Source organism: Myripristis murdjan, chromosome 13 (genome assembly GCF_902150065.1).
Source record: "Myripristis murdjan chromosome 13, fMyrMur1.1, whole genome shotgun sequence".
Taxonomy (NCBI): Eukaryota; Metazoa; Chordata; class Actinopteri; order Holocentriformes; family Holocentridae; genus Myripristis; species Myripristis murdjan.
Genome location: NC_043992.1, coordinates 37401862 through 37419811, shown reverse-complemented (window position 1 = coordinate 37419811; position 17950 = coordinate 37401862). Strand labels below are relative to the sequence as shown.

Here is a 17950-nt window from a genome sequence, read left to right as displayed (position 1 = left end):
CAGTGACTGTGAGTAGAGCTCCTCACACTTGTCAGTGCACAGCAAGCGAGCCTGGCTGCTACCTCTTGGATTTAGATTTGCTTTACCACCTTTTGGGAAATACTGAATAAAGACGAAGCACCAAAAAATGAAATTATCATCAGATTCATGTAGTGACCATCCCCAACCTCACACTACTATGGCAAAACAGTTTCCAGAAGCACAGCATTCAAGGGGAAGATATCACTTGTGGTTCTTCTTTAGCTCTAGCCTGTGACATAAAACTTTAAAGCTCTCTGCTATAAGACGCTGACAAAATAAATTGAAATTAGCTTCCATTAGCTGTTGTTCAGGCATTAAGAACCTGTAATGAACCCAGTTTCAAGTAAATTGTTAATCATCATTGTCTTAATAGTGCTGTGCAGATCCGCTGAGCCACAGTGAACCCCCGAGGCACATAAACACACAAGCGATGCTCTCGTCCACAGACCCTGACCCGGTCACAGGGGACATGGAGTCAGCCATGGCCGTGGAGCTCAATCCCTGGGTGGAGTATGAGTTCAGAGTCGTGGCCAGCAATGCCATCGGGACCGGAGATCCCAGCTCACCCTCGAGAAGCGTTCGGACTAAAGAAGCAGGTAAAAGCCCCCGGCCTGCAGGCGCCGGATACACAACATTCAAGTCACAACATGTCGAAAAACGCAGGAGCTTACTGTGGAATATGTGGAGAGCACATTCCAGCCGATGACTTCCAGTGGCTCGAGAGCTTAGTCGGCGCCTCGACACACCACTTCATAACCGTGTTATATTCCCATTGTCAACATGCTCCGTTTTAATTGGGCAAGAAGTTGAAAATAAGCTGCTTACATGAATTTTGACAAGTTTAGTGTTTCAGCTAAAGCAGCCGGGCCTTCGTGCCCAGAGGCAAAGACACAGCAGAATAAACTATTTATGGTGAACAAAAACTCAGTGAGACAGTCAGGATCAAGAGTGCTGCCCCACTAACTGCTCATTTCTCGTCTATAAAATGTAATAATTACAAAGGTCAGTGGTCACTCGGAAGTGGCTTATTTAATCTGTCCTATCTCCTCGGCGTAATTAACAGACTAATTACTGTATCTAGTAACAGTTTGGTTAATCCATCCTAAGGACCATGTGCTGAATGCTAAACCATGGGCAAACGCCTGAGAGATGATGTTTTGTCATTTTCCGTATTTTCCTCTTTTCCGCGGCACACAAAAACGCATTGAACTTGGCTTTTGTGCTGTGAATTCAGCCTGTGGTTCGGCACAAAGCTGATGCAGTCTCGTCCTTTTGTTGTTTCCCGCAGTCCCGTCAGTCGCACCGGCAAACGTCAGCGGAGGAAACGGCCGGAGGCATGAACTGGTCATCTCCTGGGAGGTAAGACCTGTTGCCAAACTCACTCCAGAGCACAAGTGTGACAGCACACGCTCTCTGAAGTGTTTGTGTGTTATTCGGCCAAATAGATCCTCATCAGTAAATGAATGGGCCCGAACACAATGCCCACATTCTGGCTGGAGCTTTTAGGGCCGTTATCACCACGGAAATACTGTGCTGTTAACTGAGGGTCAGCGTTTTTTGGACGTCTGTTGAAACGCTAGGTCGTATCTTTTATGTAGGTTTTTGTGGGAGGAACACAGGAGGTTGTGGAGGCATTTTGACTATGACTTCAAAAACATCACTCAAAAATGATTGTCCATGAAATTTGAATGTGGGATTCTTCAGGGATTTAATGTTGCCATGTGCTGCATATCAAAGGAGTCTTTAAGATTCTTTAAATTCATGATGAAAACTGTGCTAGGAAATTCAGGAGGAAAATTTTGCTGATCATATGTTGATTATAAGGTTTAACAATGTTTTCTGAGTAAGATTTGAAGTTTTTGTTTATTAACTTCCACCATCTCTAGTCATCTATGCCTGCTTAGCATGCATGCAAAGAAATGAATGCTATTGATTAGCCCCTAATTGAAAGGCTGAAAAGCGTGCTGCACATTTCAAAATGCTAACGAATCTTTTCATTAATATGCATGAACGCTCACATATATCATGAACCTGTCATGAATGTCTGTGTGAAAGGTCCTTCACACGAGAAGCGATATGTAGTGATGAGGTTGCTCTCTTTTCCAGGGAAGTGCATTGCTGTATGAGGTTACGCATAAAAAAAGTATCAAAAATAAACCTTGCTACTTATTTTTCCTTTTGAAGCCCAAAGTAAGCTGTTAAGGGAAAAACAATTGTGCCTTTTCAGTGGAAGCAATCAGAAAAGTCAGCTGTTCTTGTCAGTTGTTCCAAAAAAAAAACCCAAAAAAACAATCAACAGATAACATGGAGGAGGAATTTGAAATATAAACTTTGTTCATCTGTCAAAAGTAAACTCGCTTTGACGGGTTATTCTTTGGAAAGTAGTGAGCAAACGTGTGAGATGAATTTTAAAAACCGAACATGCATTAAATGTGACATGCCATAGCAAAGTAGCGCATGAGTCACCCCTGGTCCATCGGTGAAGTCATCTTGGCCATTGTGGGTCACTTTTTTTTTTTTTTTTTTCCCCAGAAACAGTGTTTTGAATATAGTAAGTATCCACTAGTCCTAACTGCAGGTTTGAATGCAGTTTATGAAAATATGTGAAAGAAGCATCTAAAAAGGCTCGCTGGTCATGCGGGGGGCACTGCCTGAAAGGGAAACCAGTGGAGTTAACAGCTGTGCTCACCAGCTCAAGGGGACGCTCATGGCAACGCTGCACAAGCCCAAACTTCATTTCTCTCTGATATGAAACATCATTTTCTATCATTTCATTTTCAAAAACATGAGCTCTATAATAAGCTCAAAAATAAGCACAATGCCTCGCCAAGTCCGTAAGCGCACATTCCTCATGCTGTGATGTATGCATCTGTGCTTTTGAGTCAATGTCAAAAACTCATATCCTGTTTTGATTCTGCGAGCCATTGTTCCTCAACCTTTTCTGCTTGTGATCCCCCCCCAAAAAAAAACAAAGCAGTGCCTACAGCGCTCACGACCCCTTGTTGCAGGCATAAATGCACAGAATGATGATTATTTCCTTTTTGCCCAGGCTATTTTACATGATTAAATATTGGTAGAAACTTGCAGGCTGCAAATATTCATCATATACACCAGAATAAAAGGGATTTATCACATAGATTACACCCATGATAATAAAATTGTGTGTTAGAAATATCGTTTTTCAGATACCATTCATCATCTCACAACACTTCCAAGAGCATTTCCTGAACTCCCCGTGGGGCCCGACCCTCACATTGAGCACCACTGCTGTAAGCCAATGAGTGAAAACAAGCTCACCAAACGGGGTTTGTTGGAAACATCTATATTGAAACTACAGCCACTGTTCCCCAAGGACTATAACTGTCACCCAGTAATAAATCCTGCATGTGAATGTGAGGTAATGATCATGTAGAGGTTCCTATGTGCCATTCATTAAATACTTTCACTTTTTGTTGCCTGGGAATACTTGTCAGACATTATTAAGAGGATAAAGCATGGTTGATGGACGATGCTTGTCTGTCTGGCTGAGCCTGATGGAAACAGTGTAATGACGTAACAGACGATACAGTCGGCTGCACTCACTTGAGGTGAGGGATGATAAGTGGCTGCAGGATGGCTCCAAAAACTTTATCCTTTTTTTTTTTTTTTTTTTTTTTCATTTTAGCCGTGTGGGCTGGGAACCGGGGATTTTTCGCTCGCCGTCCTGTCTTCAGCCTCATCAAAGTGGGATCTAATTAAAACATGGAGCAAAGTTTCACCAACTGAGTCAAGTCAGAAAATGTCGAGCAGAGTCGGGAGATGTTCTTAAAATGGAAGGAGACAGAAGCGTTTAGGGAGTTGCTGCAATATTTAAAGAACAGGGCCGAGTCGAGGAGGACAACATGGCAGAGTTCAGAGGAAAGTCAGACAGTTCTGCTGGTCACTGGCGTTCACTCACCCACCTTTTTTATAGAAATAATACACACAATTCAGCCTAAACCCTACCCCAGATGTACTAAAATGTTTTTAATTGTTCAAGTCAGTGTTAAGGCTTCTTGACCAGTCAGGGGTTATGTTGTTGGGTTTTGACATGCTAAAAGTTTTGGCAGACATTGAAAGTTTTAGTAAATCGGGGCCTAGATCTTCCAGTGCACAGGAAGTATTATGTGTTTCGTATCGTTATTTATTTGTAATAAACATAAGACAAAGACAAGAGCGGTGCCTACAAAAACTTTGAAAGTCAAAGTCACATCTCTGTGAGGGGCATTTAAAAAAAAAAAAAAACACCACAGATGTGAATCTCAAGAACTACCATTTTAAATAAGGGCCAACTTGTTACAACTCAGTGTTGTTTGTCAGCATGATCTGCAGCTTGTTACTGTATGATGTAGTCAGAGGAGCCCTCTGAAAGTGACTTCATGTACTGTATCTGTCTTCTTTAATTTTCCAATGGATTTAGGCCCAGAGGTCAGGCCCATTTGTTCTTAAGCAGGTCTGAGTCAGGAGCAGTTTGCTTTCGGGTTTGCTTTCATTCAGGATATTTTAAGAAACGTTTTACGTGTGAGCTCTTTAAACTGCTGTATTTAGCACACCTGGGTGGTTCTTGGATACCAGCGTTAGTTTAAATAAACCAATTACAGCCTGATTATCTGAATTGCCTTCAGTCATCATTCCCTTGCAACTGTTAATGTGCTGCTGAGAGATTTTTCAAAAGCTGAATAATCAAACGTGGTCGTTTTCAAGTTAGGGCTGGCAGTCTTTGGGGTACACAGCCAGTTAACAATGCAGGCCTCCATAATGCCGAAAAGCATTTGTACTCTTCCACAATTAAGAGGCACACTGTTCTGCTAAGGAAGGGAGTGCGTGCCCAGACAAAAATCAAAGCTGTCTGAAACTGTAATGTTGCCACTGTAGCAGTCCTGTTTGAGCAAATGAACCAGTCAGCACTACACCTGTAGAGACGGAGGCGTTCAGACGAGATGGGACTCTTTTCGCCGCTCTGTGGAAATTATTAAAGAAAGAAACTGGCTGTCTCTTCGGAGTCATCAGTGCCCACATGTGTGATGATGCTTGTGGTATTATTACAGCCTGCAAACACAGTGAGGACACAGGCATAGATGTGCACAGCCCAGACACCTGGGAAGCAGTAAATCTTTCCTGACAGAGCAACGTGCGAGACAGTCGCTTTTTGTCAGTGGGCTAACACAAAGGTGGGCATTATAGTCTTCGTCGCAGGTTCCTCATGAGAGCGGGACGTGTGACGGGGCTTTAGGTGAAAGTCTATCACAAGGGCAAAGTGGCCTTAGCGCAATTTGCGAGAGCAGAGACAGAAGACTGTGCCTGTTGCAGTGATATTTCACAGGACTGTTGTTTCACAGGACATTTGTTTTGTTTCTGACTTGCTCCCATGACTTCCAGCTCAGCATGGAGCTGAGGGGGGTTGGAGCTGGTTGAGCTGGGTAGAAAGGTTTCCACTGTTCCAGCGGTGGAGCAAGCCAGAGGTAAAAGTGGTTGAATCCACTGAGGTAGGATGGTCTCCCATGTAAAAGAGAGGCAACTGTACGAGATGTGATGAGAGATGAAAATTTAATGGTCCCCAGAGGAAATGGGGTCAGTGCTGCGGCAAAGAATACAATATAGGTAAGACTAAAATAAATAGAGCATATTGAAGAGAATACAGCCCAAAATAGCATTCAAGGTTAAGGTACACTCTCTTGTCGTCATGCTATGAAGCAGCGGTACGAAAAACTCTTACAGATTCTCATTTGTAAATTACAGAACGCCCCTTTTGTCAAAATAAGAAGCTATGTGAAAATCTGTACCCTGACTTAATAAATCTGTACACAGATTCATGAACCATACACTTGATTTACAAAGCCAAACCCTCAGATTCGTAAACCATGACTCCTGGGGGGTCTGTTACTGCAAGCTGCAGACACTGAAGTGTCCGTTACACAATTAACATTATCTACATTTAGCATTAAATACTAATGCAAATCTAGATGCATTTTATTTTCCCTCACTGATGCTTTGTCAACATCTGAAACTTGAATTGCTCCATGCATGCAGTCTGTTTTCTTTGAAGAAAAAAGTAGGCTAATTTAAGTGCAAATCTTACAATATAGGCTTCTTAATTTTAGGGTAAAGTTTTCAGATCACATGGTACTAGCTCGTAATTTGCAGGAGCACTTTACAAAGCCGAACCTGTACCCTACAGATTCATTATTTGAGGATATGATTTACAAATGTGTTTACAGAATTGCAAACCGACAGAACAGATTTGCACACGGGTTTATTTTTGTAGCCTGTGATTCCAGGCGGGGCTCCTTATAAATTAATACATTTGCAGTCTTCAGGTTGACAAGTTAGCAGCACAGGAAGGGTGTGCAACCATTCATTACTGGCTCTTCACAATAATAGATTTATAAAGCATACTGTATGTACAAGTGTTGTTAGCTGCACTGGTAGTCATTAACCACGAGGTCACAAGCCCCTGCTTGATCATTAATAATAGCACACAACAAGACCTTTAGATCACAGCTGTCTACATTCAAAACAGCATTTCATTCATATCATTTTATTCAGTTTGAAATTTGTCACCCATCCAGTGTTCTGGCGATTGAGGGAACAGCCTGTTGACAATTGCAGAATTTGCTGATAAAGCTCAAAGGCGGCAGGCTGGGCTCTGTGTGTTATACAAAGCTGCATCAGCCAGGCAAGTGATTAAGATGTAGTGAATTTTAAATTTGGTCCTACAAGATTGGCACAGTGATGATTCATCTTCGGTCTCTGAACAAATCCCTATAAATCCAGGGCTGTTTTTTAAATATCTGTTTGTAATGTCAGCCTTCACAATGATCGTGCAATATGTAAAGTCTTGTGCCAACTTAAAAGGTCATCAGTGTGAACCGGTTGACAGTGGACAGTGTGGCTCCCAGCCAAGTTGAGGACACAACATGTACAGAATCATTATGAACAAAGCAGCAGGATTTGCAATTGAGATCAGTTGAAGGATATATTAACAGGGGAGCACTGAACAGATGTGGAAGCCACTGACAGTTATTCTTGTAGTTATTAAGTATGGGAGCCCAACTGTCACTGGGAAAATAACCTTCACATGAGGAGAAGTGCACCTCAGTGGGGCATTATGGGGAATAATGTCCATTCCAGATGGGATGTTGTTTTGGTGCCCGGCTACTTTGCCATTTTCTATTTATAACCTCTCAAGAATGTCATTAGAGTAGCCACTATAACACAACTCTGTGCGTTTTAGAAAAAAAAATGCAGTACCCCTGGTGAAAGAATGCTTACAACAGAACACCTATAATGACATGAGAACATGCACGGTTTATGGTTAGACATGAGACTTTGCATGTTTTCAAGCAATTATAAAAAGGCTGCTGGCTGTAGCCGTTCTTTAATAAAACTTGCTTGGTTACAGTTGGTATATCTGCAGTTGTTCGGTTACAAACGCTTGTGACTTGAACAATTTATTCAGCAACTGCCTTTGTGCAAAATGAGTCTGAACAGTATTTACGGTCATCGTGTGCACTTTTATGCTGCTATTTTGTGGGTCGATTCAAGTATCGCTGCAGTTCGATTAGGCCTCCAACGTGCAACAGTGAAAAGTTGAAATACAGCATAGAAAAGATGTCTCTCCTCTTGTGGGGCTGCAAAAATTGGTCATCGATCAATAAATCCGTCAATTTGTAGGAGCGTCACGAGGCAATGTTCAGATGCTTTCGCTGGATGCAGTGTCCTCCTTTTTGCACTCGCCATTTCAAGTCGTTTTAGCTCTGCCCTACATCTTCTTGTTCCAGCTAAATGCTTTTGGAAATAAATCAGGGCTCCATCAGTGATCAATGGAGATGAATATTAAAGGAGACGGAGCAGGAATGTTAGCCCTTTTTGGCAGTCAGGGCATGTGAGCACATGGCAGTTCTGCTTCTCCAATCATCTGTGGAGGGTTGTCAGAGACGGGATGGCCATGGTGGGCAGGGTTATTAAGCAGGATGAATGACTAAACAGTCTCAGCAGCTTTATTCAGCCATCTCATTAGAGTCGACGGGTAGAGACTGCTTTTTCACTGGGAGCCATTGGGAGGACCATTAGCGATGCCCCCACAGTCACCGTTGCCGAGCCCAGCAGGCCCCACGATCCCATCCAGGAGAATTACCTCAGAGTTATATCTGTCCTCTCATTCTGTGTCTCACCATCTATGTCTATCTCAATTCCCAAAGCTGCGAGTGTTACTAGACTTCACCAGCTAATTTGGTCATGCTGTTTTTAAAGACCCATATTCCGTGGCATCTCTTTAAAAGCCTTGCCAACTCAGATAATAAGTTTGATGGAAGCTAATTCATTTTCACTGATCATCCTTGTAATTAGGCAGTCATGGTGATTGGTCGTTGTTGAATGAAATGCGAACTACATCTCCATCCACCAGCAGTCCCCCTGAAGACTCGATGGCTAATTTGGGTGACGCCTTTAGGGGACAATATTACTTTGAAGCCTATGCAAATCGACACATTACAGCATGACAGACTGATTCGTTGCCAAACACAGGTGTACAGGTGTTTATCATTTATTAAATTTACCCAAAGATTTAATTCCTGCAGCTCATATTTTAATTAAATTCGAGCTCACTTAATAAATTGCGTTTGATTTGATTAAGTGCGGAGCAGCTGTTTTGAGACAGCTCCCAGCATCACCGCTATACGAAAACCACAGATAAGCAGCGCAGGCAGCGCGGCAAACCTGTGTGTGTCCCAAAAAATCCTCCAGACATGGCAAGATAAATAGCTACATGATGGGCACAATTAAGCCAGATAGGATTTGTTTTCATTACTCAAGATTGACTGTATCTTTATTAACGTTGGCAGGCGGCTAGAGCAACCGGGGAGGAAACGGAAAGCTCACCATACAGGGCTACTCTACTCTCTGTGGGCAGACATATGCATCTGTTTTTCTTGTGTGTAATATCATACAGGTGTGATAATGTGCCATTTCAAAATAATGCATTCATACATGTGCGTAGAGGTGCGGAAATCACATCAACTGTGCTGTCGTAACCCGCTCACACCTCAACCATCTGTCTGGTGATATCTTACTGATCACGGTCAAAGTGGTTTCTGTTTGGTGATCCCAATTTCAAGTGTTGTTTGTACTTGGTGATCCCAATTAACAGATGCATTCAAGCTTGCTGTGAAAGCGCATGACATTTACATGTAATTTGGTTCGAAAGGAACAGACTCATCTGGCGCTTCCCTTTTTCCTGAAGAAGCTATTTGCATTGCCAGATTTGCAACTAATGCACCGTCAGTTACAGAGCTGGAGCACTGGTAAGCCAGGATGCAGCGTAATCTCTTAGAAAAGGGACTCTTGGGTAATTGTTTCTATCTCTTTCACGCGTAGTCAGATAAGGTCAAGGTTTAGTGTTTAAATAGCCCACCTTCTGTATCTTTTCATACACTGCATGTTTGTTTTGTTCCTTCCTCGCTGTTTTCAGCCCGTTTCCGAGGAGTTTCAAAACGGCGAGGGCTTCGGGTACATAGTTGCTTTTCGTGCCAACGGAACCCGAGGCTGGAAGGAGAAGATGGTGACTTCGGCGGACTCCACCACGTACAAGTACAGAGACGAGACCTTCCCCCCCCTCACCCCCTTTGAAGTGAAGGTGGGCGTGTACAACAACAAGGGCGACGGGCCTTTCAGCAAAGTCGTCACCGTCTACTCCGCTGAAGGGGGTGAGCTGGTTTCGAGATATTCTGGCTGCGCGGATTTAAAGAGTACACGGGGAATCGCTCGCAGCGTTTTAAGAGGGTCACCATTTCGTCTGTGCATTGCTAACGCTCTCTGTGTTCTCTGCGTCCTCTTGCTCAGAGCCCAGGGAGGCCCCATCCGACGTGAAAGCTTCCAGCATTTCTTCCTCGGAAATAAGGGTCACTTGGAAGCCGCCCAATCCTGGCCCTGGAAGACCAAGGGGATATGAGGTTTGTGCAGTGTGTTTGTTTGGACGTGTCTGTATGTGTGTGTGTGTGTTCACGTATGGCATAATTGCTTGTGCTTGCATGCTCTTGTGCATGTGTGAAAGTTCAAACATGAGGCCAAATCCTTTTTCCAAGCCTTTCATTGATGCTCGTAGGTCAGCTACTGGAAAGAGATGGAGCAGGAAGAGTCGGGAATAAAGCGAAGAACTGCGAAAAACGAGACCTCCATGGTTTTAACGGGACTAGAGGGCAACAGTGTGTATCTCATCACAGTGAAAGGCTTCAACAGCATCGGCCAGGGTCCCGCCAGCGCCGCTATCACAGCCAAGACCAGGAAAGCCCGTGAGTACCGTGCTGACACTAATCATATGATGCTATATATGGAATGGAGGCTACCTGTTAAGTTTGCTCCAAATCCCCTTGTAAAAAGTGTAGTAATTGACCTAGTTGGTTGAAACTCAGTCTCAATTTGCAGCTTTAAGGACAGAAGTTTGAGCTGTGCACTCTCTTCTCAGCTCCGGCCCAGCCTCCAAGCAACCTCATGTGGATTCAAGAGGGCAACAACGTGTCGCTGAGCTGGGACCCAGTGAAGGCAAAGGACAATGAATCTGATGTCATCGGGTACATGGTAAAGATCCACCGCCACCCAACCACAATGTCTGTTCAGTTTCAAGGATTCAAGGATTCAAGATTCAAGGAACTTTATTGTCATACCAGCTCACATTTACATGCTAGTGGTATAAGCCTAAATAAATAAATAAAGCAAGGTAAAAAGAGAAGTGTAAATATGGAATATAAGGTATATAAGTATAAACAGTATATATAAACAATATTTGTGAATATAGACAGTATGTATAACTATAAACAGTATATATAAATAAATACATATAAAATATATATAAACAGCCTATGTATATAAGTAGTATATGTATAATAAATATAAAATATCTATATAAACAATAAATATAAAAATATAAAGAAAAATATAAACAGCCTATATAAATATAAACGGTATATATATATATATATATATATATATATATATATATATATATATATATATATATATATATATATATATATACATACATACATATATATATATATATATATATAATATAAACAGTGTATATGACAACCATAAGTCACAGAAAAACAGTCATGCAAATTTCTCATATCACCAGTCATAGACCCTCTGTTGTTTGAGGCACATTGTTTCATTTCATTGTGTTTTTTTTTTTTTTTTTTTTTTTTGCGTTGTTTTTAAGATAGTAAATGTGCATTATAGCATCACAATGTGTAGTAGGCAGACCTGCTGCCTGTAATATTCCTATAATATTTCTACGGTATTTCAGTGGCATCGCAACTGTTGAAAATTCACGTCATGTACCGCTATAAGAAAAAATATCAGAGAGAAACACTGGAGGACTGCGAATTTAGGCTTATTTAGGGCTAAGCTAGATTTTTAATAATTACATTTTTTGCACCTCCTTATGTTTAAAAAAATAATGATAAGTTGTAAGAGCTTCATTTAACCACACAAACCTGTGCACTCTCATTATTCTGTCTCATTACTCCAATAAAGCCACACGGTAATTCACCTTGGCCGGCAATTAAAATCTGTATGGAGCTGTGTCGATGAATTTTATAGATTTTAAATGCGCAAAATCATGTTTGTACGATGGTGTTGCATTTGATTATGATTGATTATTGTTGCTTGGATTATTATTAATACGGTCCATCAACATTGAAATTTGATTGCCAGAAAACCTTATTAAAGACCCTTTCCACTTAAAAACAGGTTGTTTTTTTTTTGATACTCTTGGAAGCTTGACTTTGACTATACAGATTGGTAGTGGTGCCAAATCTGCCACTGCAGCACCATTTTGACATTCCTCCACTGAGCGGGGGAGGCTTATCCTGAAACTACATCCTTATGAAGCTGAAAACCGCGCAGGTTAGCGTTTTTGGCAAAAAGCTGTTCACTGTGGGCAGCAGATGAATGCCAGCCGTTGCCAAACTGCTGGCGTCACGCAGAGGCAACCTGGCGAATGGTGTGAACCTAAACCTATATAAATCTCCCGCAAAACAAACGCTAAAACCAAAGCTGCAGCCAACATTCAGTCAGTCTACCATAATTAATGTGACAGTGTGCCTGAAAGTTGCAGGCTGACAGTGATATAAGCAAACTGACAAATCTACCATTCAGAAATATCCGCAAGTCTCCAATTTTGATGCACAATAGGCTTTTCTTCAGAATGAAAGTCTGACTGAGGCTTAAATATGTAGGGCTGTATTTTACCAGCTGCCTGTCACCATCATGGGCTCACCTCTCGACTGCACTGCTGTAATACTCTGTAAATTGGGCTCGCCAATTTCACCCTTTTCTCGTCTGCAACTGTTCCACAATGCAGCTGCTAGACTTTTAACTGCCACAAAGGAAAAGACAATCCATCACTCCGGCCCTTGCTCATTTACATTGGTCGCCGGTGAAATACAGAATTGATTTTAAAGTTACTGGTCTTTAAGGCCCTGCGTGGATTAGCTCCGCGACACATCACTGATCTGCTAATTCAATATTCGGCCCCCGGGGGTCTTAGGTCATCCTCACTACAGCTCCCCTCAGTGCCCCGCTCACGCCTCACAGCTAAATGTGACCAGGCCTTTTCTGTCACGGCTCCCAGGCTCTGGAATAGCCTCCCATCCCAGATTAAGTCCTGTCCCTCCACTGACACTTTCACATCAAATTTAAAGACCCACTCCCAAGTCCATTCTCAATTTATCTCGTGTGTCCTCTCACTGAGTTTCAATCTGTTGATGGTTTTATTCAGTCATTATGGTTTTATCAATTTCCTCTTAGTTTCTTCATTTCTTACTTTAATCCTTGATTTTGGTTTTACCTTTCTTTTTCTGCAATGCATTTGCTTTTATGTGTTGCCCTTTTAATCATGTACATTTGTATTGTAACATACCTGCTGTTTTTAAACGTGCTATATAAATAAAAGTTTCTTGAGCTGACAGTGTTTAATGCCTAGTTTACCTGAGGTAAGGTTGAGCCGCAGGGGTATGTCTGGGGGCGCTGCAGATTTGTATATTCATAGATTCTTGCATACACAGTAGGAATTAGGTAGTAGAGGTGCTTTTAACCCATTTTCAGCAGTTTATTAAACATTTTTTGTGGGATAAACATGTAAAACAATTATTTAACATCCATCTCTGAGTCAGATAGGCTACAGACCTCTAAAGAAATACTGTTACCATTCCAGGAGGAGAGGCCTGACACTATTTACTGAATGTTTTATGTTATTAGTTTTGTGACCCGTTGGCCATATACGTTCTTAAGGCGTGCATGTGTGTGTTTCTGTGTGCATTTGTGTCCGGCAGGTGTTAGTGCGACAGGAGGGACGAGGCCACAATCAGGTGACAAGAACCATCAACCCGTCCACCATGCTCTCACTGCCTGAGGGAGGCACCTATATCATCGAGGTGCGCGCAATCAGCGAAGGGGGAGAGGGAGCAGTCAGCTCCCAAATTCGAGTCGTCACCTCCTCTGGTGAGCTTGGAAGAGTTAGCGGCCTCTCCTCCCAGCCATCCGCTCTGTTACCTGACCTCTAAAATCCAATCTCCATGCACAGACTGTTTTCCCTTTGTACCGATCTTATGTTCTGCCCTTAATTGAGTCACCACAGCTGTTGTGTGAGCCAAGTTTTCTTTGGCTAATACTGTTTTAATTACCTCGCCCACACAAGCCTACCTACTCTTGCACAGCCAATTAACTTTCAAGCAACAGGATGAAAACAAAGTTTAGAGTCATTTGTACAACATGACCAACTGGCTTAGCAGGGCAAAGGACTGCTGTTTCCATCCTTCTCTCCTTTCCTTCTCCATCCCCTTTTTGCTTTTCTTCTCGGAGAAAGAAATACGATCCGTTCACAGCTCCGGTGTCACTGTGGCCAATGCATCCAAAAGATCAATGGCGTTATTCAGTATTAAAAATGAATGCAGTTTTGGCATTTCGTCGCGCAGCTCCTGTGTTTTTTATTCTGTATTGATTAAAATGTTTTGTTGTCTCTGCCCCGCTTTCTCCCAGGAGTTCGAGCAAAAAGCAGCCAGTGCTCGGTGCACTGCCTGCCACAGAGCCTAACATGGACAGCACTGCTCGTGGTTCTTCTGGTGCCTTCAGCTTCCTGGTGAGGCCGCTGTGCCACCCTCTATGGAGGGAGCCATCCAGTCCTCTGCTCCCTCATTCCCTCAGACTGTCTGCTTGTTTCGGCCTTACCCGTCCCAAAGGGCCCGAGGCCTGCCGAGGGGGTTGCGTCTGCCAATTAACAGATGGTTTTTCAGAGCTCATCACTTTATTTCCCTGTTTCTTTTTGGGCCCCTAGACGGTTGGTTTGCACAGTTCTTTCCAACATCACTGTAGTGTTGTACTGTAATGTACATTGTGCGGAAAGATTTGTTTAATCATTTACTTTAACTTCATGCGTTTTCCCATTGACTGGCATCTAACTACTTCCAGACGGCTCCTACAGCTCTGGGGCTCCACAGAGCATGAACAATTCCTCGAAAGCTGCTGTGGTAGTAATACAGGGATCAGCCGGGCTGCTTCTTTTCATTACTTATCTGCATCAATTTACCCCTTGGCTGCCTAACAAGCAATGCAGCAGAAGCTCAGTAGAGATAAGTGCATTGTTTTCTTATTCACACATTGAGAGAAAAAGTTTTTTATGGTACCAAGAATCTTACTATTTCCAGACTTGCTTTTTGTACATTGTGTTACCTTTAGAAAACAACAGTGGTGTGTGTCAGCTACGTCAAAGTTTCTGTTTTTTGGTAGCGAAAAAAGCAATGCTTGGTGATATGTTGACTGTTGGATGTATGGAGGTAGAAAACAGGTACTTACCTGTAGTGCCCAAACACATCATTAGTCAAAGACAAACTCTGTACGGACTCATGGTGTCAGTACAAATAAATGTGATGTATATTTTTTAAATGCTTGTGGCTTTTAATTTCTAGGTTCGTGATCTCTAGGACGGAAAAAAAAGGCATTTCCTGCAACATATATCGCTCTTAACGGCACAAATCCATTGAGACACTTTTGTCCTATATTGCAAATGTGAAAATTTGAAAAGATGCTCACCATACAGTTCCACACTTAGAGCAGCCATCCCCTTGTGTGTTATGTAAGGTAGGAGCTTGATTGGATTTCACATGTGACACAAGAGGCCGTTAAACTTTGTGTGATAAAAGAGCAACTGCGGAGCCAAATAGGGCAAAATATGTCTCGTTCCTCTCGGCCTTCACTCTTGCCTTATGTGCAGTAAAGCTTATCTCTCACCAGGCAGAAATCCAAATGAATTTGCCTCAAGTGTAATTAATGTAAGAACGGAGATCTGTAGCCCACAGAGTAGTCCCAGCGCCTGCTTGCTCGAACAGACCTTTTCCTTCCTGTGCCTCCAGCTCCCTGGACTCTCCATTACGGGCTCAGAGTAACCTGGCTCACCCGCTCAGGTTCAGACAAGGGTACCTGTTCCACCACAAGAGATAGGACCACACAGCCGGATAGAGGACGAACACAGCTCCAAGCAGTTTCTATCCCATAGATACTCCTCTTCTTTTAGACCTCTCTGTTTTGGTTAATTCAAAGAGCGAGGATGGCGAGGTTGCTCCCCTTTTTTCAAGTTGTACATCATTTCCGTCAGTAATGCAAAGCATTAAACTGTTTAATGTGGATGGAGGGGTTTTTGCAGTGCTTTTAGACTGTTCAATGACGTTGGCTCAAACACATACCTCCACACAAGTGCTAATGTACCGACCTTTAATTATTCATGCAGCACCTGTCTGTGTTGGCGCATCTGATTTATGATAATGGATTATGTACCCTGCAAGGGGACCCATTTGGTTCAGAGAGCCAGAAGCTCTAGTGTCAGCAATTAAAACATGAACTCCCCCTAGGTTAATGTCAGTGTGTGTGTGTGTCTGTGTGCGAGTGTGTGTTCTGCACGTGAGTGTGTGTAGGTGTATCCTTTTTTGTCATTTATGTTATGTTAGAAGATTTGGAGCTTAATGCATATTGTTACAGATTAATGGAATGCATCGGTTATACCATTTCAAATATTTATTTTATTCAAAAAGATTATGCATACGAGCATAAATATAAAATTTTTGTATCATGTTTTATATCATAATTCAAAACAAAAACAGAATCGTGTTACCTGGTATCTGCTGTGTGTGATACACTGGGTATTTTCAGCCCAGCAGTGTGAGTGGTCAAAGGCACGTTTCAGCTGTGCTAATAATCCCATGAGGTAATCTCTTTTGGTAATCTGGGAGTTAGCAATCTTTCTTGTTCTCTTGTGTTTTTTATTCTTATATATTTATATATAAGAATATTCTTATTCTTATATATAATATTCTTATTCTTATATATTTATATATCACTGTGAGGCAAACCTTTCAGACACAACACACATCGGAAACCAATAAGCTTGAGGACATTCCTCCCTGTGATGATGAGCACTTCAGTGCTTCATCACTGTCATATCCATGATCAGATAGCAAGATGTTTGTTTGTCTGCTGTATATCACATCCGTTTTTGTTTTGTTTTGTTTTGTTTTCTCTCAGACCTGAATCCAAAAAGCGCTCCTATATAAAGGAATTTATTGTCAGTCATTCTGTTTCTTTTTTTTTTTTTTTTATCTTATGTCCTCTCAGCTTCCTCTCATTCCAAAGCTTTCACTGTAAAGGAACATAGAACAGAGTGAGCATGAGCGTATAAGCAGTCCCTAAGTTCAAAATGGAAGGTATTTTTTTTCCACAGGGTCAGCGATGTAAGAGCATTCTTGGAGCTGTTATGCACTCAGTGCCTTGCTCAAGGACACATCAGCAAGACAGATACTTGATGCCACAGGGGTCTTCAAGTTGAATGGAAGGATATTCTCATGATTCAATGCATCCCCCTGCATGCTGCTGAAAAAATTGAGAATCCAGAATGCAGTAGGTAAAAATAAAGTTATTTTCATTTGGGTAAATGTAATAACCAGCGTGACTTTACACTGGGAGAGGGATTATTTCTTTTGAAAAGGTGTTGAGGGGACTAGGTTTGAAAGCATATGGCAACTATCCTCTCTTTCCTCTCCATTTTGAGTGTACTATCTGAAAAGTAAACCATACACTGATGGAGGCTGGCTCATCTGAGCAAAAAAAAAAAAAAAAAAATCAAATAAAACATCCTAACAAGTATCAGTTAATACTACCTCTATTTCTAGCCATTCCCAAAATGTCCTTTTGCCTTCTAAAACTTACAAAGTCAAGTATTAAATTGTCTCAGTGGCATTGTTGTTGGAGGATTCTCCCTGCTATCGAGAGCCGAGTTGTGGCTTCGCTTCTCAGGCGGTTCACAGTTAAGTACTCATCATGAAATTGCCAGAGGAGTAGGGCCCTCCAACAGTCCTGACTGGTGGAGGCACATCCCCTTATACACAGAAAGAGTAATATACAGCAACTGATTTTATGTGCAATGTGGGATTTACTGTCAAGTTTTAACCATTTGCACAAGAGAAAAATCTCACCACTCACAATTTTTCGATTTGGCAAGTAATTTGCCTGAGTTTAGTCCTTCCATCAAAGCTGAAAAATAACTAAAAATTGATAAAGATGTTGAATGTTTTGCCTTCCGGGATAGGGTGATATTAAGAGGCATGTGTGAACTCACTTGAGGAAGATTTCATCCAAAGAATAAAAAAATAAAAAGATACGGTGTGTGTGCTTGTGTGTGTATGTGTGTGTCTGTGTGTTCTCAGGAGTGTGCTTCCTTGTGACAACTCACAGGCTCAATTGGATAAAGCGTAATTGTAGTTTTACCCCTAATTCAATTTTGTGTGCAGTTTTTTTCTCAATGAGCTTTAATTAATTGTCCCTCCATTCATTATTTTCAGCCAGTGTATGTCTGGTGAATAGTTCT

At 41.9% G+C, this 17950-nt stretch overlaps 1 protein-coding gene across 3 annotated transcripts in view; it reads left to right on the top strand.

Annotated features, from left to right (window-relative positions):
* cntn5 (contactin 5) overlaps positions 1 to 14954 on the top strand; it is a 138378-nt gene extending 123424 nt beyond the window's left edge. For all 3 annotated transcript variants that reach the window (XM_030067794.1, XM_030067793.1, XM_030067792.1), the window contains exons 17-24: positions 468 to 617; positions 1310 to 1380; positions 9509 to 9743; positions 9880 to 9989; positions 10142 to 10328; positions 10502 to 10614; positions 13371 to 13539; positions 14077 to 14954. In XM_030067794.1, coding sequence (XP_029923654.1) covers positions 468 to 617; positions 1310 to 1380; positions 9509 to 9743; positions 9880 to 9989; positions 10142 to 10328; positions 10502 to 10614; positions 13371 to 13539; positions 14077 to 14180 — 1139 coding nt within the window. In that variant the 3' untranslated portion in view covers positions 14181 to 14954. The remainder of the gene's footprint in view (positions 1 to 467; positions 618 to 1309; positions 1381 to 9508; positions 9744 to 9879; positions 9990 to 10141; positions 10329 to 10501; positions 10615 to 13370; positions 13540 to 14076) is intronic.
* The last annotated feature ends 2996 nt before the right edge of the window (positions 14955 to 17950 follow it).